The sequence below is a fragment of the Herpailurus yagouaroundi genome, unplaced genomic scaffold (assembly GCF_014898765.1).
Source record: "Herpailurus yagouaroundi ecotype Mexico unplaced genomic scaffold, PumYag 28, whole genome shotgun sequence".
In the NCBI taxonomy this organism is placed as follows: domain Eukaryota; kingdom Metazoa; phylum Chordata; class Mammalia; order Carnivora; family Felidae; genus Herpailurus; species Herpailurus yagouaroundi.
The window spans coordinates 48,112,852-48,138,143 of NW_024412376.1; the positions used below are offsets into that span (position 1 = coordinate 48,112,852).

General features: G+C 37.0%; 2 protein-coding genes across 6 annotated transcripts in view; one reads left to right on the forward strand and one right to left on the reverse strand.

The window, feature by feature from the left end:
- The window catches only part of CLGN (calmegin), a 51,398-nt gene extending 38,360 nt beyond the window's left edge, over positions 1-13,038 (forward strand). Inside the window, exons 9-15 of the mRNA XM_040473484.1 lie at positions 4,149-4,262; positions 4,385-4,535; positions 6,849-7,064; positions 8,603-8,728; positions 8,953-9,112; positions 10,191-10,291; positions 12,493-13,038. Of these exons, the coding sequence (XP_040329418.1) occupies positions 4,149-4,262; positions 4,385-4,535; positions 6,849-7,064; positions 8,603-8,728; positions 8,953-9,112; positions 10,191-10,291; positions 12,493-12,573 (949 nt within the window). The 3' untranslated portion in view covers positions 12,574-13,038. The remainder of the gene's footprint in view (positions 1-4,148; positions 4,263-4,384; positions 4,536-6,848; positions 7,065-8,602; positions 8,729-8,952; positions 9,113-10,190; positions 10,292-12,492) is intronic.
- A 7,345-nt stretch (positions 13,039-20,383) lies between these two features.
- Positions 20,384-25,292, reverse strand: part of SCOC (short coiled-coil protein) — a 45,021-nt gene continuing 40,112 nt past the window's right edge. For all 5 annotated transcript variants that reach the window (XM_040473496.1, XM_040473506.1, XM_040473516.1 and 2 more), the window contains 3 exons: positions 24,508-24,579; positions 24,102-24,185; positions 20,384-21,981 (listed from right to left, as the gene is read on the reverse strand). In XM_040473496.1, the coding sequence (XP_040329430.1) occupies positions 21,839-21,981; positions 24,102-24,185; positions 24,508-24,579 (299 nt within the window). In that variant the 3' untranslated portion in view covers positions 20,384-21,838. The remainder of the gene's footprint in view (positions 21,982-24,101; positions 24,186-24,507; positions 24,580-25,292) is intronic.

The following is a 25,292-nucleotide window of genomic DNA, read 5'->3' on the forward strand; positions in this document are numbered from 1 at the left end:
ATTAATGTCTATAATGATCTATGATGATAACTTTTATTTTACTAATAATATGGTAATTTGTGTTTTTTCTTGATGAATCTAGCTACAGGTTTATCAATTTTATTGACCTTTTTGAAGAACTGGCTTTTGTTTTATTTTTTTCCCCTCTATTGACCTTTGTTAAATTTTGTTATTTGTTTCCTTCTTCTTACTTTGGACTTAATTTGCTTCTTTTTTTTTTTTTTTGGCCTTATTTAGAAAATCTTTTCTGACAGAAGCAGCTGTAAATTTTCTCTAAACACTGCTTTAAGTGTGTTTTACAAATATATGTCACTTACAAGAACATTCAGTTCATACCGTTTTCTAATTTCATTAGTGATTTTTTTCTTTAATCCATGTGTTTTTAAATGTGATGCTTTGTTGGCAATTATTTATGGATTTTCCAGATATGATTTTCATTTTGACTCCAAATTTTTAATTCTGTGGTCAGAAAATTTACAAATGTCAATTGCATCAGGGTTGTTGAAAGCGTCTACATATTTATTGGTTTTCAGTCTATTCTCTTACTGAGAGAAGAGTTTTAAAATCTTTTGATGGATTGGTATCCCCTTTGAGTTCTGTTAGTTTTGCTTCATGTATTTGAAGATCTGTCACTATTTCTATTCGTAGTACTTCATGACCTCTTGAGGAACTAACCATTTTTTTATTATAGAATAATATCCTTCTTTATAAACTCTTGTAATACTCTTGTCTTGATGTCTACTTAGTCTCATACTAAGTCAACAAACACTTCTGGTTTCTTTTAAATCATATTTCCATTGAATATTATTTTCCTTTGTTTAACCTATATATGCCTTTATTTTTAAAGTCATTTTCTTGTAGGCAACCTATATGTGGTTCGTGTGTTTTAATTGGAGTGTTTTAAATTGTCTACATTTAATGTAATTATTAATATGATTGGATGGAAACATACTTGTTTTCTTGCCACTTGTGTTGTTTGTCCCATATATTCTGTGGTACTTTATAAAATATTTTTCCTGACTTCTTTTAGATTGAGTTATTTTGTTTTATTTTATTTTTAGTCTTGTATTCTTTCTTTCCTGTTGGCATATTGCCTTTTCCTCTGGGTTTATTGTTTTAGTGGTTGCTCTAGGGTTTACAGAATTTTGCATTTCTAACTGACTTCAGTCTACTCTCAACTAATATTATATCACTTTATGTCTAAGTTAATCTTATCAGGGTCTTGTCATTTTCTCCTCCATTCTTTGTGCTATTATCATACATTTATGTCTATCTATTCTATGAAGGCCACACACATTTATTCTTCACTCAGTATATTTTAGTCAGACAGTTATTAGGGGAAAAGTTGTTTTATTTACCCACATAGTTACCACTTAGGATACTCTTTTTGTGTAGATACACATTTTCATCTGTTACTATTTTTCTTCTGCCTGATAAAAATTCTCTCAATGTATTGGTACATGTCTGCTGTCATTGAATCCTCTCAACTTTTAAGTATCTGAAAAGTTCTTTATTTTCCTTAATTTTTTAAAATGTTTATTTTTGAGAGAAAGAGAGAGAGAGAGAGAGAGAGCACGAGCAGGGGAGGGACAGAGAGAGAGGGAGACACAGAATCCAAAGCAGGCTCCAGGCTCTGAGCTGTCAGCACAGAGCCCGAAGTAGGGCTTAAGCTCACGAACTGTGAGATTATGACCTGAGCCAAAGTGGGACTCTTAGCCAACTGAGCCACCCAGGTACCCCTATTTTCCTTAATTTTTGAAAGGTGTTTTCACCATTATAGGTTGATAATTATTTTTAAAGTCATTTCTTGAGTTGTCTTGAGGCTTGCGTTGTTTCCAATGAGAAGTCAGTTGTTATTCTCATCCTTTTTCTCCTTTACCTAATATGTAATTTTTTTTTTTTTTTCTGCTTGGTGTTAAGATTTATTGTTACTAGTTTTCAACAATTAGATAGTGTTGTGGTGTGGTTGTGTGTGTGTGTGTGTGTGTGTGTGTGTGTGTGTGTATGCTTGCCTTGCTTTCCAGCTTTTTGGAATGTGACTGTATAGTTTGTATCAACTTTGGATAATACTTGTCCTCATTTTTTTTTTCAGTATTTTTTCCATTTCACTTTTAGAGCGAGAGAGTGCGGCCAAGTGGGGGAATGGGGCTGAGGGAGAGAGAATCCTAAGCAGGCTCCACACACAGTGCAGGGGGCCCAATGCAGGGCTCAGTCCCATGACCCTGGGATCATGACCTGAGCCAAAATCAGGAGTGGGCCACTCACCAACTGACTGAGCCATCCAGGCACCTCCTAGCCTTTATTTCTGTAAATATTTATATGTGCCTCTCCATCTCTCTTTTTGGGACACCAAGTAAATGTAAGACTGCTTTATGTTGTCTCACAGGTCACTGAGTGTCTGTTCACTTTTTTAAGCCAATTTCTCTCTCTCTGCTTCATTTTAGAAAGTGTCGACTCCATTTCTTCAAGCTCTTGTGTGTAAACATTGGGGTTACTACCGACTCAGAAATTGAGTGTTGCTCCTGGATAACCAAAAATGTTTCCTTGTTAATTCTCTTGTAGATAGAGATCCTGATTTATCATAAAAATGTCTTTGCATTCAAGCAAATAGTATCATAGGGAAGTAACTTCTACAAGGAAGAAATAACAGTATGGTTGTTTTTAATAAATAAAAAGTCACTATTGCATAATTTTCATGAATTCATACTTTCAGAAATGGTAGGAGTACCTCCCTCCATGTGGATTTTCTTCCGTTGTTTCATATTTCTTTACCTATAAAGAGTAAGCCTGGGAAGTCAGTTTGCCCTGAAATGAAAGAAACTGCTACTAATAAGCTCTTTCTGATTGGTGATGCATGTTAGAATTTGTTTTATAAACTGATAAAGGAAATGCTCCCTTAAATTTTAAATTCTAGTTACTCTGAGCCCTGAGAGACTCAAAAGTGATAGCAGGCAAGTATAAGTCTTTACATATAGAGAGTTGATTATTTGAGTTTATTTTGTTAGTAGATCTGTTGGAAAAATTACATGTAACCTCTTGTTTAAAATTTGTACTTTTCGGGGCGCCTGGGTGGCGCAGTCGGTTAAGCGTCCGACTTCAGCCAGGTCACGATCTCACTATTCGTGAGTTCGAGCCCCGCGTCGGGCTCTGGGCTGATGGCTCAGAGCCTGGAGCCTGTTTCTGATTCTGTGTCTCCCTCTCTCTCTGCCCCTCCCCCGTTCATGCTCTGTCTCTCTCTGTCCCAAAAAAATAAATAAACGTTAAAAAAAAATAAAAAAAAAACATAAATAAAATTTGTACTTTTCTATAAAGATGAAAATTATACTAGTAGTTTTATTCAGTACTTACTATGATTATGTTTATATACTTGAGAATTTATTTTCTAAGTATAATTTTTAATGAAAATATAAAAGTAATAGAATTAAATATGGAGAGTTTAAAAAAGAATAATATTAGAGTAAGGAAGACCTTTCCTAATATGACATAAAATTTAAGAATCATAAAAGAAAATATTAATAAATTTCAACTACAGAAAATGAATTGAGTATAACCAAAAAAACACCTATCATAAACTATATCAAAAAATACATGAGAAACAGGAAAAAATATTTTCAATTCAGACAGCTATTTCACGTTAATTTCTAATACATTCCATGATATTCATTATAGAATTATTTGTAATAGTAAATTTTTAGAAATACTAAATGTCCCTCAAGAGTAGTTAGTCTAAATAAATTATGGTATAGCCACAAATTAGAAAACTGTACAACAGTTAAGAATGAAGCAGATATGTATTATATAAAACAGGGCTCACAGAGCAGTCTTGGCACATAGTAGGCTTCTAATATGTGTTGATGAATTGATGAATTTTTAAGTAAACAAAAACATACTCTGTATAGAATGCTATCATTTGTGTAAAAAAACCCAGTATATACCTATGTGCATGTATGCATGGGGCACAACAGGGAATATATACACAAGAAAGTAACAAGTTAGCAGAAGATTTTGGTGGATGAGACATGGGGGAGATAGTAGACACAAAGACAGAAGGGTAGGAAACACCTTTTGGTATCTTCTGACTTCTGTAACATATGCATTTTTAAACTTTTTGAATAACTAATACTTGACACAAAATACTGTATTTTCAGGGATGAAAGTGAACCTGCCCAAATAGAAGATTTAAGTGCTGTGAAGCCTGATGGCTGGCTTGATGATGAACCAAAATTTATTCCAGATCCTAATGCTGAGAAACCTGATGACTGGTAAACAAACACTCTTCATCCTCAGCTGTCAATTTCATCCATTTCTTACTTGCTTTTTGTTACTGACTGACTGACAGGAGAGACGTGAGGTTACTATATTTGCTTTGTTCTAATTTCCTAAGGAATGAAGACATGGATGGAGAATGGGAGGCACCTCGTATTTCTAATCCAGCATGTCAAATTGGGTGTGGTGAGTGGACACCTCCCATGATAGATAACCCCAAATACAAAGGAGTGTGGAGACCTCCAATGATAGATAATCCTAACTACCAGGTAATAATCCACTTCTTCCAATTCCATAGTAAAGTTTAAAATGCTGTGATATTTCTATTATATATTTAGTTATTGATAATGCTGTGTTAACTTTCAGAAATTTGATTTGTAATAGTATACTTTAGCTATCTTAAGCCAAAGGAGGGGTGCCTGGGTGGCACTCAGTTGGTTAAGTGTCTGGCTTTTGTTTCAGTTCAGGTCATTATCTCAAGGTTCGTGAGTTCAAGCCCCACATGGGGCTCTGCACTGACAGCACAGAACCTGCTTGGGATTCTCTCTCTCCCTCGCTCTCTGTCCCTCCCCAGTACCTGCACAGTCACTCTCTCTCTCTCTCACTCTCCCACAGAATAAAGAAACTTAAAAAAAAAAAAGTAAAAGAAAATAGACTCCAACTAATTTATTTAAAACATTTTTTAATGTTTATTTATGTTTTGAGAAAGAGACAGAGTGTGAGCAGGGGAGGGGCAGACAGAGAGGGAGACACAGACTCTGAAGCAGGCTCTAGGCTCTGAGCTGTCAGCACTGAGACGGACACGGGGCTCGAACTCATGAACGGTGAGACCATGACCTGAGCTGAAGTCAGACGCTTAACTGAGTCACCCAGGTGCCCCTAATTTATTTTAAAAAGTAGAGTACTCTTGGGGCACCTAGGTGGCTCAGTCATTTGGGAATCTGACTCTTGATTTCAGCTGGGGTCCATCTCCCATGGTTTGTGGGATCGAGCCCCGTGTGGGGCTCTGTGCTGAGGGCATGGAGACTGCTTAGAACTGCTCTGCCCCTCTCCTGCTCATACTCTCTCTCTCTCTCAAAACAAATAAACTTTGGGGTGCCTGGGTGGCTCAGTGGGTCAAGCGTCTAACTCTTGATTTCAGCTCAGGTCATGATCTCATGGGTTCATGAGTTTGAGCCCCGCATCAGGCTGTGCACGGACAGTGCAGAGCCTACTTGGGATTCTTTTTCGCTCCCTCTCTCTCTGCCCCTCCCCTACTCGTTCTCTCTCTCTCACACACACAATAAATAAACTTTTAAATAAATAAACAAACAAAAAGAAATGCAGAATCTCAGGTCTCAAACCTACTGAGTCTAAGTCTGCATTAAAAAAAAAAAAAAAAAGTAAAGTATTCTTGGGGCAGTGGCCAGCTCAGTGCATAGAGCATGTGACTGTTGGGGTCACATAAGTACAAGCCCCACATTGGGCATAGTCTACTTTAAAAAAAAAAGTAAAATATTCTTTATGTAATTTTCTGGAGGAATAATATTAAGAACTAAACATCAGTCACTTCATACTATATTTTTCTCTGTTAATCGATGATCACTCTGGAACCAAGTTCCAGTTTAGAATTAAATATAAGAAATGAGTTCTGATCAGGAGACCTCACATTGTACATTTTAGTAATTGATGCCTGTGCTTAATTGATGTGCTCCTTATTTTCTGGTGTTATTAAACTTTGGCTTTTTTTCAATAATATCAGATGTCTTTTGAGTGTACCTGGATTTTGGGGTCGTCGAATCTCTATGTTATGCATTTAAACCTGTAGTTTTATCTAATTATTCATTGACATTTTCTAACATTATTATACATAGGCAATTGCATATTCTAATTGTTTCCTGTGAGGTTTTTTTTATAGCATTTATCACAGAATGCTTATTTTGGTAACTTTTTAAATGTCTGTCTCTTTCACTACTTTAAATTTAGTAATAGAGGAACCATGTCTCTCTTGATCATCACTCTATCCCTAGTATCTGGCATAGTGCCTGGTGCAGAATAGACATACATGATGGAAGAGTGAGTGAGTCAGTAATCATATTGTTGAATTTTTTTGATTTGGCTGAGTTTAATCTATTAAGATTTAATGGAACTTTTATGTTGAATTTTTTTGAGGTGCAGAAAAACATATCCATACCCATCATTGGTATATGTTAAAGGAATGGCTTCATATTTAGCATACAGTAATCTCTCTGATTTGGGCAATTTTAATGACTTCTTGCTTTTAATAACTTTGCTAAAGGTAAAAAATATTGTCTATGATGGTAACACTTGTGAAATTTAATTACTCAAGTTTCTTTGTGTGTTGGATTTTCACTTTGCCGTTTTTGGAGTTTAAAGTCAGTTTTATTCATAGGGAATATTGTGTACAGAATGAGAAGAAAAGTTTTTCTTTCCAATGACTTGCTGATGAATTAACATCAGATAAGATTTTCTTTTTTCTCCAAATAGTACTGCTGATTTCATTCAACATCAACAACTTCTTGAATAGCATTTATAATGACATTATTTTATTTGAAAATGTCTTTAATTATTTTTTCTTCCAGGGAATCTGGAGTCCTCGAAAAATTCCTAACCCAGATTATTTTGAGGATGATCATCCATTTCTTCTGACTTCTTTCCGTGCTCTTGGTTTAGAGCTTTGGTCTATGACTTCTAATATCTACTTTGATAATTTTATTATCTGTTCAGAAAAGGAAATAGCAGATCGCTGGGCTGCAGATGGTTGGGGAGTGAAAATAATGATAGCAAATGCTAATGAGGTACAGTATTTACCATAGAATAATAATACGACTTCGTCCTGGTTATAGGTTATACAAATGGCCCTAAAAGGTAAATAAATATGTAGTCATTAGTAAATGCCAAAGAAATATACTTAAATAATTTTATGTAGATAAAATACTTAGCTTTACTATATTATAACTTAATCATGAACTATATAATGAACTGTATGTGTGTACATTTTTCATTCATTAAATTATGATAGCATAATGTGATTTAATTGCTCACTTGCTATTTATAAGGAGACTACTTAATATCTTTGTCACCTTATCAATTCAAGGCCTAAGTAGTAACAGCAATCTAAATATTATTCTTTATTGGGGCGCCTGGGTGGCACAGTCGGTTGAGCGTCCGACTTCAGCCAGGTCACGATCTCGCGGTCCGTGAGTTCGAGCCCCGCGTCGGGCTCTGGGCTGATGGCCCAGAGCCTGGAGCCTGTTTCCGATTCTGTGTCTCCCTCTCTCTCTGCCCCTCCCCCGTTCATGCTCTGTCTCTCTCTGTCCCAAAAATAAATAAACGTTGAAAAAAAATTTTTTTTAAATAAATAAATAAATAAATAAATAAATAAATATTATTCTTTATTCATTGTAACTACTTTTCACTTAGAGGAGTACAGGGAACTTTAAAATTTATTATTATTAAATTGTGTTCCAGTATTTTTTACCCAAATCTTAACACTATTTAGAAACATTAATCTAAGTATTTCAACACAATGCATCTTGGAGAATTTATCTTTAAAATCAGTTACTGTAAAGAAAAGTACCTCACGTTTGGTTTCTTTGGACATTAGCAAAAGCCATCAAAAGAGTAGGTAAAGAGATTTGCACTTTGAAACTTTCTTAACTAAAGCTTTTAATGAATTTATATTTTAATAAGAGAAACAATTTCCTTGTGTATGAAATTTGTTAATAAAAAAGAAAACACAGTAATTCCCAGGTTGATCTTATTAATAAGTTCTTTTAAAAGTAAAGAATGAGGGGCACCTGGTGGCTCAGTTGGTTAAGCATCCAACTCTTGATTTTGGCTCAGGACATGATCTCGCAGTGTGGGTTTGAGCCCTGCGTTGGGCTCTGCATTGGCAACGCAGAAACTGCTTCGGATTCTGTGTCTCCCTCTCTGTCTCTCTCCCTTGCGCGCGCGCTCTCTCTCTCTCTCATAAATAAATAAAGAGTTATCAGAGCATTATATACTTCTAAATGAAAGAGAATACATCCATAGAGAGTAGTTCTATCCTGAAGTTTACTAAAAAATAAAATTGTCATAATTCTTGCTGGTAAGTTAGTAATTTCTACCTATGTAGTAACATATCTTCTACTACAAAGTTTCAAACAGTGATACGTGCTAATAGAGTTTAAATTGTACAGTGCATAAGATGGGAAAATAAAGTATTTTTTGCTTAGAAGTTCATCACTCCTTAATATGAAACACCTACATAAAATAAGTTGTTTTCAATAGACTGTATTTCCTAATGAATGTTCATAAAATCTGAATTTCATGTTTATGCCTATTTCTTCTATAGCCTGGTGTATTTAAACAGTTAATGGTAGCTGCCGAAGAGCGCCCATGGCTTTGGCTCATTTATCTTGTGACGGCAGGGCTTCCAGTAGCATTAATTGCTTTATTTTGTTGGCCAAGAAAAGTCAAGGTAAAGAAATTGAATTTCCTTCAACTTAAAATAAATCTCTTAGTATGTAGGAGTTCTATGAATTGAGCAAGTGATTTCTTAAGAGTAATAAGCTAAATAAATTTCCTGTAAGTTTTTACTATGTTCACTATGTTTAATATCAGTTATTGCAAAAAAAAAAAAAAAACTTTTTAAAAAATAGGGCTTTGCTTTCACTAAAAATAGCTTCTGTTAAACTACTACAGAAAAAATATGAAGAGTCAGAGTATAAAAAAACTGACATACGTAAACCGCAAACAAAGGGAGCACTAGAGCAAGAAGTGAAGGAAAAGAAAGCCATCCTGGAGAAACCAGTCGACTTGGGAGAAGAAAAAAAGCAAAGTGATGGTGAAAGTCTTGAAAAAGGTAGGATAATGATATAGAGTTATAACAGGAGTCCTTCCCTCCCACCCCCCCACCCCCACCCCACGCCAAAGCTTGTAAAAAGAGCAGATTATTTAGTAAATAATAGCTGTTGCACTTGCTTATTGTCAAATATGTACTTTCTGAATCCCCAGAAGGTGCATGCCTGGGGCAGAGAGGAGTGATGGCCCCTGGCCTGGGTTTGCGCCCTGATAGCCATCTGCTTACAGTTTTTGTTCTCTAAGAAGAAAGAGATTTAGCTATCTTTCAGTTGCTTGGGAGCCTGGATCCAGCGTGTCCTAGCTTTTTGCAGGGACTTTTCTTACCTCCAAGAACACAGATGAGATGGGAGGTACAGAGAGCACAGCCTCTGAAGGAGAGGACTAGGTTTAAGGCATGTGATTGCGGAAACAAATTCAATAGCAAGTCTTTCAGTGGCTGTCGTCTATCAGATAGTCTATCATACAGAATGAGTAATTTAATGTCCCAGAAGGATTGCTGAATTTTATGTCTCCTTCCCACCCTACACTAAACTCCTAAAGATGTTAGAACTGAAGAACTGAGGCTTTTTGGTGGGTCTCCATTGAGACTTTCTTTCACTCATCTAGGTAGAAATAAAACTATTGATATTTGCCAGGTGTCCCAAGTCAGGTTCCAGATTGAGCCCCCTACAACTTAAATTATGCCTTGAGCACTGTTTTTAACTTAAGAGTTGATGAAAGAGTTGACTTAAAAATCGTACTCTCAAAAAAATACACACACATGTATATTTACATATATTATATATATGACAATGTGTGTCCATATATATACACATACACACAGATATATTTGCTTTTCATATTACATGTAAACTAAATGCTTAAGAATTTCTTAAGCCTGTCCCTTCCCTCAAATATGATGATTTATTTATAAAGTATGGTAAAATAATAAGTATTTGCATTAATTTTTAGAAATTTCTAATAGTAGAAATTGCTTTTAAATATTGGAATCTAAATAAATCCCCCTTACTACATTCAATACTTCTCAGTAGCAAAATTCTAATTCAAGTCTTTGCCTGTAATAAAAATCTATATTCTAGAAGAGGAAGGTGAACCTGAGGAAAAGAGTGAAGAAGAAATCGAAATCATTGAAGGACAAGAAGAAGGTAATAAATCAAATAAATCTGGATCAGAGGATGAGGTAAGCAGCTCTTTAACAGAAGATAAACCATTTTTTTATGTATGATTGTTATCCATAAACTATTTTAGTAAAAGCAGTCTGGTTTGTGGAGAATTTTTTCCGTGTTTCTCCCAGGTTTCATAGGAGCCTCCATATTGTTTTTAAAATGCATACATAAAGAAGGCAAGAAAATAATTTAATCATCTTAACCCCTGATAAGAAACAGCATAAAGTGTGGGGTTTACAAAATCCAGAGAGCTGCATCTGTAAAATATTATGACTTTATCATTAAAGTATTCTGTTGAAAATGATTATAAACAGACCACTTGAATATTTAAAAGGTAATTCTGTTTATTAAAAGGCAGTTTTCTTTACACCTACTGTAAAAACATTCTTTTTGTCTGAATAATTTATTGTCACATTTTGTAATATTTCATTCATTGGGTAGTTGAGTACTATCTGCCTGATACGGTGGTTTGTTTTTTTTTCAAAGCTTTAATAAACTAGTTTTCCCATTAATTTGATCCGTCTACCCCTTTTTGTATCCTGATATATAACAGAACTTTCCACAGTGCCTCTTTTTAGGCAGTTATGGAATCCGAAACCATCCAGGATATGAGTCAGAACCAGAGCTTTCTCTTTTTGCCCAGCATGTACCAAAGGCCTATTTTCTCTCTTTGCTAGCCCTTAGGAGCTACGTGATCTTACCCCAGTCACCGTCCTCACCACCCTCATTACTCAGTGCTGGTAGGGTAAAAGCACAGTTTTGCCTGGTCTACTACATGGGATGACATAAAGTTTCTATTTTCTGAGTTTGAAGAACTCTCAAACTTGTTTCATTGTTACCTGTTTTCTAAAGCTTATTCAGTATATATACTTGGTGACTGGTCTTCATTGCCTCGTGAAGTTTTAGGGGAACCTTAGTCTGAATATCTGTATCTAGAGGAAGCTGGGTAAAGATAATTTCCTGCAGGATAGGATTTTAAATAGTCATTGTTTCCCCTGTCACTCTCTTAATAATAATACTTGCACTCATTCATTTGAATATGTGTCTAGTTATATTTTGCTTCACAAAATATTTTGTGCACCTTTAAAAACATCTTGGGGCACCTGGGCGGCTCAGTCGGTTAAGCATCTGGCTTTTGATTTTGGCTCAGGTCACAATCTTACGGTTGTGGGATCGAGTCCCACGTTGGGCTCCATGCTGGGTGTGGAGCTTGGTTAGGATTCTCTCTCTCCTTCTCTCTCTGCCCCTCCCCTGCTTGCTCTCTCTGCCCCTCCCCTGCTTGCTCTCTCGCTTTTAGAAAAACAAAACAAAACAAAACAAAACTGAATTCTGTCTTTGTCTTTTACTCTTCTTTTATGTCAGTGAGCTAAAATTAGCCAACTTTTTATATAGTATGACCTTGAAAAGTAGTAAGTGTTTTGTATAACACCATATAATACCTTCATTTTTTTTTTTTTTGAGAAGGGGGGGCAAATGAGTGAGAGGCAGAGAGAGAGAGGGAGAGAGAAAGAGAATCCCACAAGGGGCAGAGAGAGAGAGAGAGAGAAGCAGGGCTCATGTGAAGCAGGGCTCGAGATAATCCAATGCAGGGCTGAAACTCACAGACTATGAGATCATGACCTGAGCTGAAGTCAGATGCTTAACCAACTGAGCCACCCAGGTGCCCCCTTCATTATTTTATTTTGTTACACAAGTTTAATTCATGTATGAATGCTTGTTCTGGGAGGGTAAGGAAAGAAAAACCCCAAATTATAAATCTGATGTTTCCTTTTCCGCCTCCTAATTTTTCTCAAAGTACCATATGCCAGAAGTTCTGAAAAAGTCTCTATAAATCCAGCTCAGCAATTCATTACTTATGGAACTATTGTGATGAAGTTAGTGTTGACTGTCCCACAATGAAAATGTCATACAACCTTTAGTTAACCATGACACTGAGATTAAATTCTAAATGATAAAATAAAATCATGAGTAGAGTTGTTAGCAGTATTTCTTGTCAGATGCATATTTGGTAAGCAGAGTTATTCTAAAATGTAATCATGCCAAAAGATGAACAAAACACATTAATTTATGTACACATTTTTGATCAGCTTCATGAATTAAAGAACACATATAAGGTAGCGTTTGATTGTTACATTTTAAAGAATAAGAAATATTTAGTACTATCTACTAGTTACCCATTGTATGAAAATAAACATTTGCATAATTCTTTCTCCAGATGAAGGAAGCGGATGAGAGCACAGGATCTGGAGATGGGCCAGTGAAGTCAGTACGCAAAAGAAGAGTGCGAAAGGAATAAACTAAATTCGAGTATTTTTAATTCGTGAGTGAGATATTTGGCATTCTAAAATCAGTGTGCCATATCTGAACTTGAGTCACCTGCACATTTTTCTAATACCTAGCAATGTTATTCTTTCAGACATTTATTTTAGTCTTTCTTTCCAGGAGAAAAAAAAAAAAAAAACTTTGAAGTTACCTGGTCTTTGAATTTAGAATAAAAAAGAGTGGCACGTTGTATATCAGATTTAAGAGAATAATGTCATTAGGCGTTACAGAGTTTTAATAGTTTGGAGAAAGAAGTTTTGGTTTGTACAGAGCAAAATAATATGCAGCAGCTTCACGGCTATTGGAAAATCAGTTATTGGAATTTCCTCTTAAAACAGCTCGACGACAATATAACCGGCAGTTGTACAACGAAAACGAGAGTGTGTTCTGTTGTACAGAGCTAAACGCAATAAAGTTTCTGTATGCTTGTTTGATTCTATCAACAACTGAAAGTGTCGTATGTGGCCCCCACTTGCCTAGTTGTGTCAAATTATAGTTATGGTCCATTGTCCGCTTAAATTATAGATTCCGTTAAAGAGGTGTTTTGTTGACGAGCCGACAAAACAAATGTCTAAGTGTCATTCGTAGAATCACTGGTTAATAGTGCATCGTATTTTACATCTGAATACAAAGATAATATCTTCATCAAAATAAAATGGTGTACAGATGTTTTTTCAGCTTTTATAATTGTTTTATGCCAGAATGGTTTTTACCCTGCTCAGAAGATTGCTTATGCATACGTCGCTCTTGAAAAGAAAATGTAGACATTTTTTCTTCTTTAAATTATACCCTCTTGAATAGGAAAATTATTGAGGGGGGGGCTTGAAATTATTTTCTTTTTTCTTGTCATTAAGAAATTCTAATATCAATTATCATGCTTTGTATTTTTTTTTAATTTTTTTTTTCAACGTTTATTTATTTTTGCGACAGAGAGAGACAGAGCATGAACGGGGGAGGGGCAGAGAGAGAGGGAGACACAGAATCGGAAACAGGCTCCAGGCTCCGAGCCATCAGCCCAGAGCCTGACGCGGGGCTCGACCTCACAGACCGCGAGATCGTGACCCGGCTGAAGTCGGACGCTTAACTGACTGCGCCACCCAGGCGCCCCCATGCTTTGTATTTTTATCTTGCTTTTTTCCTAAAATTCAAATCCATTTTAAGTCTGTTCTATCATCTGGCTTCAAAGCCGTCTCTAAGGTAGATAGTAGATATTGCTCCTCTTTTTAAAGTAGTTATCAGAAATCACAGAAGGGCATCATAGTGGAGCTGTGCCATTCCATTTAAAATATTTTAAGAACTTTTTATGTTTGGGGAACAGGTTAGGTAGGCCCTTTGGAAGAGGATCTGAATCTTTGAGACCACAGAACCACTTTAATGCTAGCTATCTAGGGAACTAGTTAGGTAATATCACACTAGTTGGGTAGTATTTTGGATTTCTTCATGGACATATACACCCCCATTCTTGGGCAAGCCCCAGCTAAGTTCCCATACAGCCTGCTCCCCAGTAGTATAGTTAGAGTGTATGTATAAGTAAAGTGAGTGTCTTACTTCTCTTTTTTACTAAAATTAAGCCAAACAGCCAGTAATACTATTCACTCCTTATTTTAGAGCGTGAAAATAGGTGCTTTATTCTCTTTGCTGTGTACTGACTTTCATAATTTGATGGTAGAAAATCTTAATACATAGTTAACCATATTTTGTATTTATTTAATACTAACCTGAACTTTATACAAAAAAAACCTGGCAAGGACTCCCTTTCTTACTTTGTATTTGGAATGTCCAAATGAACTAGACACACTGAGTGATTCTAGAGAATGTTTCCAAAAGTAAACCGCTACTTCAGGACATAAATCCTTCCGTAAGTTTATGGAAACCTTCTAGCCTAACAAGTGTCTTGTATGTGAACATTTATTTCTAAATATTGATTAAAGCTTTTTTTTTTTTTTTTTTTACTTTCTTGGTTGCAGATTCATTTTAACTTCAGTGTTTGGTTAAACCCCATGAGCTTGAAGTGCTAACATCTGAGCAACCAGTTTTGCCAGCTCACTGCTACTTCCTGTGGCTGTACCCTCCGTGGATGTATCATGGCTGACAGGTTTAACCAAAACTTAAACCCATACAAACGTGTACCAGATCCATGCAGTAGACAAAGCATTGAGTCTTCCTTAATAACAAGATGGCTTTTTTCCTTTTACCATCCTAATCTGACTTTGTTTAAAAATGACTTAAATTTTATCCTTTTCTCTAATAAAGAAAAATAAGTGTATTTTGCTTTTCTTTATTTTAGTTGGCCTTTTTAGAGGCTTTTTAACTTGACCAGGCTAAAATAGATTCCTTTTCCTTGAATACCTTTTTTTTTTTTTTAATTTTTTTTTTCAACGTTTATTTATTTTTGGGACAGAGAGAGACAGAGCATGAACGGGGGAGGGGCAGAGAGAGAGGGAGACACAGAATCGGAAGCAGGCTCCAGGCTCTGAGCCATCCGCCCAGAGCCCGACGCAGGGCTCGAACTCACAGACCGCGAGATCATGACCTGGCTGAAGTCGGACGCTTAACCGACTGCGCCACCCAGGCGCCCCTGAATACCTTTTTTTAAAAGTTTTTTTAACGTTTATTTATTTTGAGGGAGAGAGGGACACAGTGGGAACGGGGTAGGGGCAGAGAGAGGGAGACACAGAATCTGAAGCAGGCTCCAGGCCCTGAGCTGTCAGCACAGAGCCCAATGTGGGGCTCGAACTCATGAACTGCGAGATCATGACCTGAGCCAAAGTTGGACCCTTAACAGACTAAGCCACCCAGGCAACCCACTTGAATATCTTTGTCAGATAACTTTGACTCCATTGATCATTTCTCTAGGAAGACACATATTACTTGAATTAGTAGCCTTTTGAAGAGTCAGGACACATTTGCAAGAGACACAGGATGGAACTGTTTACGTGTTACAATTTAACCCCTAGCAGTGAATTTAACATATCTTAGAAATTTAGAACATGAATCCAAAGATAGTTTTGTATTCAACGAAAACTATTTAGAAAGTTAAAAATAAGTATATTATACTTTAGGCATCTAAAGTTTTTTCATTCTCTTCATTCGTGCCTATAGTAGGATTTAGGGATGAACTGTCACATGGCTAATATCAGAAAACTACTTGTATCTCTTATGTAAATGAATAATAGCATTTCTACATTAACTTTAATATTATCATCCCAAATTTTACCTCCCATGGATTTCCATTGTGTGGAAAGAGTTTAGGAGATAAAATTCTTAATTCAACATGTCAGATGTGGTAGGCCGATGGGAGAGGAAATGTATTTGAGAATGCATTTGGAGTTTGTCTCTGGAAATATATATGCATGGAAGAGTCATGGTATAGTTTTGGAGAAAGATGGGCAGTAGGATGATTGGGTCTTTTAACCTACCGTAGTATCTTCCCACATAGGTGGTGCTTGTTAACTGAATACATTTTACATTCTCTGTGAAATTTGGGAATATTCTCAAGTTTTAATAACTTAGACTAAACATTTAGTAAGCCATCAATGAATCGCATATAGAATCTAAAACAAGCTAAATACATTATACATTAATTGTAATGTTCTTTATTTGTCATCACCCATCAGCATCCACCTCCATTATAAGGTAAATTAGATCCTAAGGCCAGTATAAAGTTCCTGTTATGGTAAATTTGTTTTTTTTTTTTTTTTAATTTTTTTTTCAACGTTTATTTATTTTTTGGGACAGAGAGAGACAGAGCATGAACGGGGGAGGGGCAGAGACAGAGGGAGATACAGAATCGGAAACAGGCTCCAGGCTCTGAGCCATCAGCCCAGAGCCCGACGCGGGGCTCGAACTCACGGACCGCGAGATCGTGACCTGGCTGAAGTCGGACGCTTAACCGACTGCGCCACCCAGGCGCCCCGGTAAATTTGGGTTTAAATGCCATGAATCTCTATGATTTAAAGAGAAATAAACTATAGTATTGTTTTTCAGATAGAGTAGCTAAGAGTCAGTTAAGTCATTCTTCTGATTTTTTTTTAATGTTTATTCATTTTTGAGGGAGAGACAGAGTGTGAGTGCAGGAGGGGGAGAGAGAGCGGGAGACACAGAATCTGAAGCAGGCTCCAGACTCTGAGCTGTCAGCACAGAGCCCTACATGGGGCTCAAATCACAAACTGTGAGATCATGACCTGAGCCAAAGTCGGGTGCTTAACCAACCGAGCCACCCAGGTGCCCCGTCTCTCTTAGGATTCTTAAACAAACTTGAATGTAATGATATTTTCCGTTCTTTCATAATTTGTAAGTGATCTTAAGTAACCTCTTTGTCTTTGCTAGTAATTTTGGTAATTTCAGATTGAAGAAATACCTGCAGACAACCACTAGAGGGTGTTACCTCAAAAGAGAGAAAAACAGTTACTGGGAAAAGTGAAGAAAGGTTTTACTTTCTAAAGAATTAAGATCAATTTTGCTTTGCTTTGGACTGCAAAGTTAATTTTGGATTCTATAATTCAACTCTCATTTATCTTTGGAAAAACGACTAGATCAAACGGAAGAGTAATGGACAGGAACAGAAATATGACACTATAAACTGGTGGGGGTTACATGTTTAGATGATTTTGGTTACTTTTCTGCAAAAATTTTTGTTGCTACACATACAATTCAAAAAAGTCAAAAAAAATCTGTGAAAAGCAAAAGTGTTTTCATGTTTGACACCAAAATCCATTTGGCAACCAAACCTGACCTCCCTGACAGGCTTTTTATAGCATTTATCATGCTTATTAAATTCATATATTTGATACAAAAATGTAAAATGTGTTGGATTACAAGTGCTGCCTAAAACAATATAATACTTTATGAAATCTGAAAAAGTCCAATTTCTGAAACATCTAGTCCCAAGAATTCCAGATAAGGGATTGTGATCTATAGTTAACTTGCTACAAATAAAGTCCAAAGGGAATACAGAGAGGACAAACTCTAGATAGAATATTATCAGTATTGAGGGAAGTCCCACTTGGGGGCCACTGAGGAAAAGGGATATGCTCATTTTCTCTGCCAGTCATCACTCCACCGGCATTTACACTAGAAGTACTACAGAAAAAAGTATCCTGACACTTGTTAAGACAGTGAGGAAGACTGTTCTAGCTACAATAGGTGCCCAAGACTGTCAGAGTAGGGGAGAGACACTTTGCTCAACTCCAAATACAGTAAAGATGGCTGGCAATTTAAAGTCATTGAGCAGAATGCGGGGAGGGTTCATAGATGGAAAACTGCTAAGAGGAGACACCAAGGGTAGGGGAATGCTTGCTAAACTGACTTAATGCGATTCTTGCTGGAGGCAGACCAAGGTGATCAGATACATACAGAAGGTGGGGCGGGGGAGGGAATCCTCTCTAAGTTGACTTAGCAGGATTCTTTTGAAAACTGGCAATAGGCCAAAGACAGGGCCTATGAGAGGCCCGGTTGAAAAGGTCTGCTTAAAATTTGGTCAAAGAGAGTCTATGTCAGAAGCTAGACACAGTTCCTGTGCACATCTATATTTCTAATACAGAAATTGATAGCCTGAAGTAGGATTCTGTTACAAGAAAAACAATGTATAGCATTGATTTACCATTCACATGACAAGCAGGTAGGACTTGTATTTCAGGTAACATTTTTAAAACATATTTTTATGTTTATTTCAGAAAGAGAGTGCATGCAAGTGGGGGGAGGCAGAGATAGGGAGACAGAGAATCCCAAGCAGGCTCCATGCTGTCAGCACAGAGCCTGACACGGGACTTGAATCCACAAACCCACAAACTGGGAGACCATGAGCTAAGCTGAAATCAAGAGTCGGACGCTTAACCGACCAAGCTACCCAGGCTCCCCTCAGGTAACATTTTGTCACCTACTGAGATGATAGCTCTATGGGTAGCAGTTGGAAAAGTCAGAATGTGCAATGAACTGCCTGGTCCTTGATGCTTTTAGCAAGGCATCACAAGAAAGAATTTACTAGTCTCTAAGCAGAGATGGAATAAACACCAGTATTAGGAACCTCAAAGGATTAGAAGAGCCAAGTGCCTCTGTACCCTGAATAACAAAAAAGGATTGTTTTATTTTTGAGGTGTGGGAGGTGGGGGTGGCAAGCCCAGCAAGACCTCCCCGCCACTTGGTTAAGCCACACAAAGAGACCCAGGTCTGCAGTGATAATCTGGGTGTAGCATTCCCAGAGCAGTCTTATTTTCAGTTGGTCACAAGGTAGCCTCCATTAAAGAGAGGCAGGGTCCTGTGATGAAAAATACTTTGAGAATTTGGTCTAGGAAAGTGCTTGATTGTGGTTCCTAACAGGTGGAACTAGAACTGTATAGACCAAAAAGCTACATTTTTGTGGGAATTTTACTGCCAAAAAATGTAAGCGTGGCCCTAAAACAATGGGCACCAAGCTCATGCCAGCAGGAAGTGGACTGTTTTCATGTCTCCCATAAAGGGCACACTCCTAGCCCCTACTTAGAGCCCTGGAGGGAAATGGACAAGGAATAATTTTTCAGACTGGAAGTCATTGAGGGTAATAAACAAGGGACTCCCTTGCCAGAGAGCAGAATCAGGATCTGATCAAGGAACTTCCTTCTCCACCATCAGAGACAGACTCTTCTCAGGGTCTCCCAGGAATATCCCACAGTTGGTTTGAATCAATACATTTCCCTTTATTCCTCTTTCCAAGTTGAGAGTTTTTATTTGCGTTTCCTGACCTCACCACACCATTATAAATGGGAAGAAGTGAGGGTGAGAGCAAATAATTTGCCCATCAGTTTAGAAGTCATCATACTATTTAGAAGCCACATCTAAAACTGATGGACCTTAATAGAGATCCTGGATTTTGAGCTGAATCAGTAACTGGTGAGGACGGGTTGAGTATGTTCTTTGTGCAGGAAGAAGGTTGTGCACAGAGACTTAATAGCAGGAGAAAAGGGCTATGGCTGTGGCTGCAAGTTGCTACCAAAATCCTCTATGTGCTTCTATGGTAAGAAAGTTGTAGCTGGAATATGGCTTCCAGCCAAAGACTACATCTCTCAGCTTCTCCATCTAGATGTAATGAAGTCTCCATGCCATTGGAATGTGAGAAAACCTATGTGCCAACAGGCCCAACACTTAAAACCTTGCAAATGTGTCCCATGAAGCCATGTTTGAAAATGGCAGAGCTATCCTCCATTCAAGCCCCCAAGTCATTATGTGGAACAAAGTCCACTAGCTTGCAGTGCTTACCTCACAACCGTTAGTTGGGAGAAAAACTTCTATATTATCAATGCATTCTTGTTACAGGAGCTTAGCCTAACCTAAACATTACAACCACCTTTTCCCTGACAATCTTGGATCTTCCTCTGAATTCTTTGCTTTTATTTTAAAAATTAATGTACAGGGACACCTAGGTGGGCTCATTTGGTTAAGCATCCAACTTCGGCTCAGGTCATGATCTTGTGGTTTGTGAGTCTGGGCCCGCGTCTGGCTCTGTGCTGAGAGCTCAGAGCCTGGAGCCTGCTTCAGATTCTGTTGTCTCCCTCTCTCTCTGCCCCTCCGCTGCTCACGCTCTGTGTCTCTCTCTCTCTCAAATATAAATAAACATTAAAAAAATGTTTTTAAAAATAAAAATCAATGTATAATATCCTCTAACATTTGTTTTAATAAAAATATTCCCCTAAACATAAAGTAACTGGTACTTAAATAAGATATGCTACTTATCCTGTAGCTTTGAACAACCCTGGATACACCACTACATCATTATACACACCACAGTTACTATATTCACACACACACAATCTCTGAAACAGGTTTTTATTAAACAGTAAAGCAAAACTGGAACACAAGTTTAAATGTTTGTAAATTAGGTCACAAAAGGGATGCAAAATGTTTGCAGTATAACTATTATATTCATACAGCTAAAGTCATTCATCGAATCTTACACCAATACAAACGTTAAGATTATTCCATGATTAAAAGTAGCCCAAATCTAATAACCAAATCTATATTAGCGGATCTCTCTTCCTATTTAACATTTTAACATTACTTCTGATATTAATTTTCTTACCAAATGGAATCTACAAACAATTTCTTGAAACTGTCAAAGAGTGACTAAAACTCTGCAAACCAAGTAGTTAGGTTTACAGAAAATTCTGGGGAAGTAGATTAAAATACTGAGAAAATATCACTTAGTATACATGTAAAACTCCTCCATTTTGTTCATGATTCTGACACTAATACACTCTTCAAGGGGTTTTGCAAAAGTTGATCTGCTGGGTACCACAAAGAAACCTTGAGACTAAACTACTTTGTAACTGTTCTCTTCTAGGTGTGGTTGACCTAAGGTTAGTCACATTTAATCTACTTTCATATTCATATATTCCCCAAAAGATATCGTCTGTGCCACAGATCACACGAATCTGGAGTGAAAACATTTGGAGCTGGTTACTACTGTTTGCCCAGTACCTTTCCCATCCCATTTCTGTTCTATTTCAAACATATAACCGGAGCTCATCTTTTCAGATACCAAGTGCATTAGCTGTGCAAAAGGAAGTTTTTAACAACAGACCTTCCCAATTTGATAACTCAGTTGCAAAGAAAAGTCTTCATATTTATGGCCTCTGTTTTCAATCAATTAAAGACAAACCAACAATCCTATCTTATTACTAACTATGACAAGCCCTAACTGAGAAAGTGTCTTATTTTGGTTAAGTTTCAATAATTCAAGCTCAGGTTACTCTCACAGATGATTAACTAGTAAAATTACTTTTACAAATGTGAAACGAATTTCTTCCTTAGGGGAAGGGAAATGGGAAGGAAGAAGCAAATGGAGAAGAGGCACAACATGGTAGACAGGGTACATAAAGCTGTGCGTTCAGTACATGATTTTGGTCACTTTTCACAACACGGTGGTTATTTTCTTGTATCTCTTAATATGCCTATAATAAAAGACAGTGCTAAACCTATAAATCAAAGCAAATTTGATAAAACATTCATTTTCAAGTTTCATAAATATATGCATTTCTAATTATAAAGTCTCTACAATACATTAGCACATTTTCATAGACTAACATATTATACACAAGCTCATGGAAGTCTTCTGTTATGCTCTTAATTTTGCCTAGATCTGATATTATCTTCATAAATATTCAATTAAGCCACAAACAAAAGTACTATAACTTTTTGAACCTATCCAAGTTTTAAAGAAAAAAAGATCAGCAGCAATTCCATAAAACAGAAGGGATGTCAATCCCTTACTTTCTTTTGCTTTTTGTGTCAGTTGTTTGAAAAACACTAGAAGCTGACATGAGGTTTTCTATATATTGTCCAAGAACTTGGTTTTCTGATTTTAGCTTCAGATTTTCTTCCTTAACTGCATCTACTCTTGCGGAGAGGTCTATATTAAAAATAAAAAAGCCCATTATCAATAAAATAATGGCAATGACTCCATATCATAAAAGACTTAAGATTCATTCTTAAAATAGATAACATGATCTTTAAATTTTCTGTTTTTAAATTCAAGTAACTTCAGAATTCAGGTGAACAAAGGAAACTGAGTGCCGGTCAATAGCTAAAATTCTTAAAAAGTGATTTCACATTAGACTGAATGTTATTCTTGGTAAACAGCATTTATGTTGAGTGGTTATTTCTTTAAATGGTTATTTCTAGGGGCGCCTGGGTGGCGCAGTCGGTTAAGCGTCCGACTTCAGCCAGGTCACGATCTCGCGGCCCGTGAGTTCGAGCCCCGCGTCGGGCTCTGGGCAGATGGCTCAGAGCCTGGAGCCTGTTTCCGATTCTGTGTCTCCCTCTGTCTCTGCCCCTCCCCCGTTCATGCTCTGTCTCTCTCTGTCCCAAAAACTAAATAAACGTTGAAAAAAAAAAATTAAAAAAAAAAATGGTTATTTCTAAAAAATACAGACTCAGTTTTTTCACCAAAATGTGAATTTTGGTTCATGCCTTAACATAAAAACTAAGATGTTTGCTAGAAACGCTTCAGAAAATGTGGTAGGCAAATACAACTTGCTTTATACACGGACTATAGAAAGTCAGTTTCCAAGCAATGAAATATTTTGCATTTTTACCTTAGTAAGAAATTCAAAAGACACAGTTCCTAATGATCAAATAAAACATCACCTCCATTCATTCACTTAACAACTAAGTATTGGGTGCCCTCTAAGAGTCGGGCACTGTTCTAGAGGCAACAGTAACAAAAGCCCTTGCCTTCCCAGAGCTTACATTCTAATATGCATGGGAACACATGTGCATTTATGGGGTCCCAAGTAAAAGGAAAAAAAAAGAAGGGTTAAGAGTGGGAGGAAGCAAAAGGGAAGTTGCCCTTTGAAATTTTTTTTAATGTTTATTTATTTTTGAGAGAGACAGAGCGTGAGCAGGGGAGGGGCAGAGAGGGAGACACAGAATCCGAAGCAGGCTCCAGGTTCTGAGCTGTCAGCCCAGAGCCCGACTCAGGGCCCGAACTCACAGACCGTGAGATCATGACCTGAGCTGAAATTGGATGCTCAAATGACTGAGCCACCCAGGAGCCCCTGAGGTTGCCCTTTATATAGTATAGATAGCTATTTTGATAAAGGGAATTTGACCAGAGACCTAAAGGAAGGAAATGAGCCATACAGAATGCAAACACCTAAGGGAAAGATTCAAGCCCCTAAGTAGAAGCATGCTGAAAGAACAGCAAGGAGGCGAGTGTCTGAGGCAGAATGTATGAGGCAGACAGTGTGACATGACTGACTCTGAAAGGTAAAAAGGAACAGAGCCAGAGAATAACCTGGCCTTTATTAACTGTGAAATAGGAAGCCAGTGAAATGACATGATCTGCTCACCCTGCTGTTACAAAAGAAAAAAAAACCCCACAACCTCTTAATTTCACTAAAAACCGAGATGTTTCAGGACACCCGGGTGGCTTGGTTGGTTGAACATCCAACTTTGGCTCAAGTCACAATCTCAGGGTTTGTGAGTTTGAGCCCCACATTGGGCATGCTGCTGTCAGTGCAGAGCCTGCTTCAGATCCCCTGTCCCCCTCTCTGGTTCTCCCCTGCTCACTCTCACACTCCCTCTCAAAAATAAATAAACATTAAAAAAAACAAGATGTTTCACTGGTAGTATTAATTTTATGCAAGACATTTAGAAAATGAAAACAAACCTCAGATCAATTTACTTTTAATCTCTGAAGCTAAAACACTTTTTATTTTAATATAAGCTTTATTAAAGTGGACTTAGTAATAACACAATGCTTAAAAGGGGGCTCTCATGTAATAAACAGCATTACCTTAAACCCAGAGGGATGCATAAGAACACTATTTGACTTTCTCATTGAAGCACACCTCTTCTTTAAAATCACCAGCCAAAGATGCAGGCAGGAGGGGGAAAACATTATCGAAATGGACTTTGAAGTTTATACTTTCAAAAACTGGGGGCACGGTAACAAAATTTAGCAACATAAATGCTTACAATTTCAACTAAGTGGATGTTATTCAAGAAAACTACAAAATGGAGGCTCACCTTCAAGTGTGTGTTGAAGTTCCAACACTTGATTAATAAGTCGCGTTTTTTCCTCCAGTTCCACCTGATTTTCAGCATCAACTGCTGTAATACAAAGGTTTGCATTTACTATTAATTAACGTTAGGTACCATTTGTGTAGTGCAGCACTTAAAGTCATACAAAATGTTTCATCTTTGTTATCTTACTTGCCTTACACAAGAACCCTGTAAAGGAAAAAGTTATATGCCCACATGGCAGATATGTTTTGCCAACATCAATTCTTTCTAGAACTAGACAGTATATAAGTCAGTAAATTAGCCAAATCCAACCCCTCTAAATATTGCTTCTCTGTTCTTTCTGTTGCTGTATTAAGCCAAAAGCATCCACAAAACCAGGAACATACAAAAAGGAAAATAAAGAACATACCATCCATGTCAGCATTCATCATCTCGGGTAACAAACTTTTGGGCCTTGGATACAAAATCCTTGATGAATCGTCTGCAATAAGAAAAAGAAACAGACACATATAGCAGTAACATACCATTGTACATTTATCAAATTTTTTTAAAGGAGATAATGATCAATAGTAGCAAAGTTATGGAAGAACAAATACAAAATATTAGACACAAATTTTAAATATGTATCTTCTTTTTTTTTTTTTTTTATTTATTTTTGGGACAGAGAGAGACAGAGCATGAACGGGGGAGGGGCAGAGAGAGAGGGAGACACAGAATCGGAAACAGGCTCCAGGCTCCGAGCCACCAGCCCAGAGCCCGACGCGGGGCTCGAACTCACGGACCGCGAGATCGTGACCTGGCTGAAGTCGGACGCTTAACCGACTGCGCCACCCAGGTGCCCCTTAAATATGTATCTTCTTAGAAAGCAGTATGGTAATAAATTACACTCATAAAAACATTTAAATATTTTCTACTAAGCAATTTTGCTCTTGGAAATATAGCCTAAGGAAAATTACAAAGAAGGAAAAATTATATAAAATCTTCACTTCAACCTTATTTACAACCCACCAAATTGGAAACAACATAAACTGTCCATTCAGTCTGTAATTACTGTAGTTTCTAATTGAGTGGGTACTAAAAATAATTAGGATGACTATAATAACATAGAAGAATGTTTATAAAATGGTGTATTCATTGATGTAAATCATGTAAAATATACATAAATACAAATAAAGAGAACAGCAAAATGAAAAA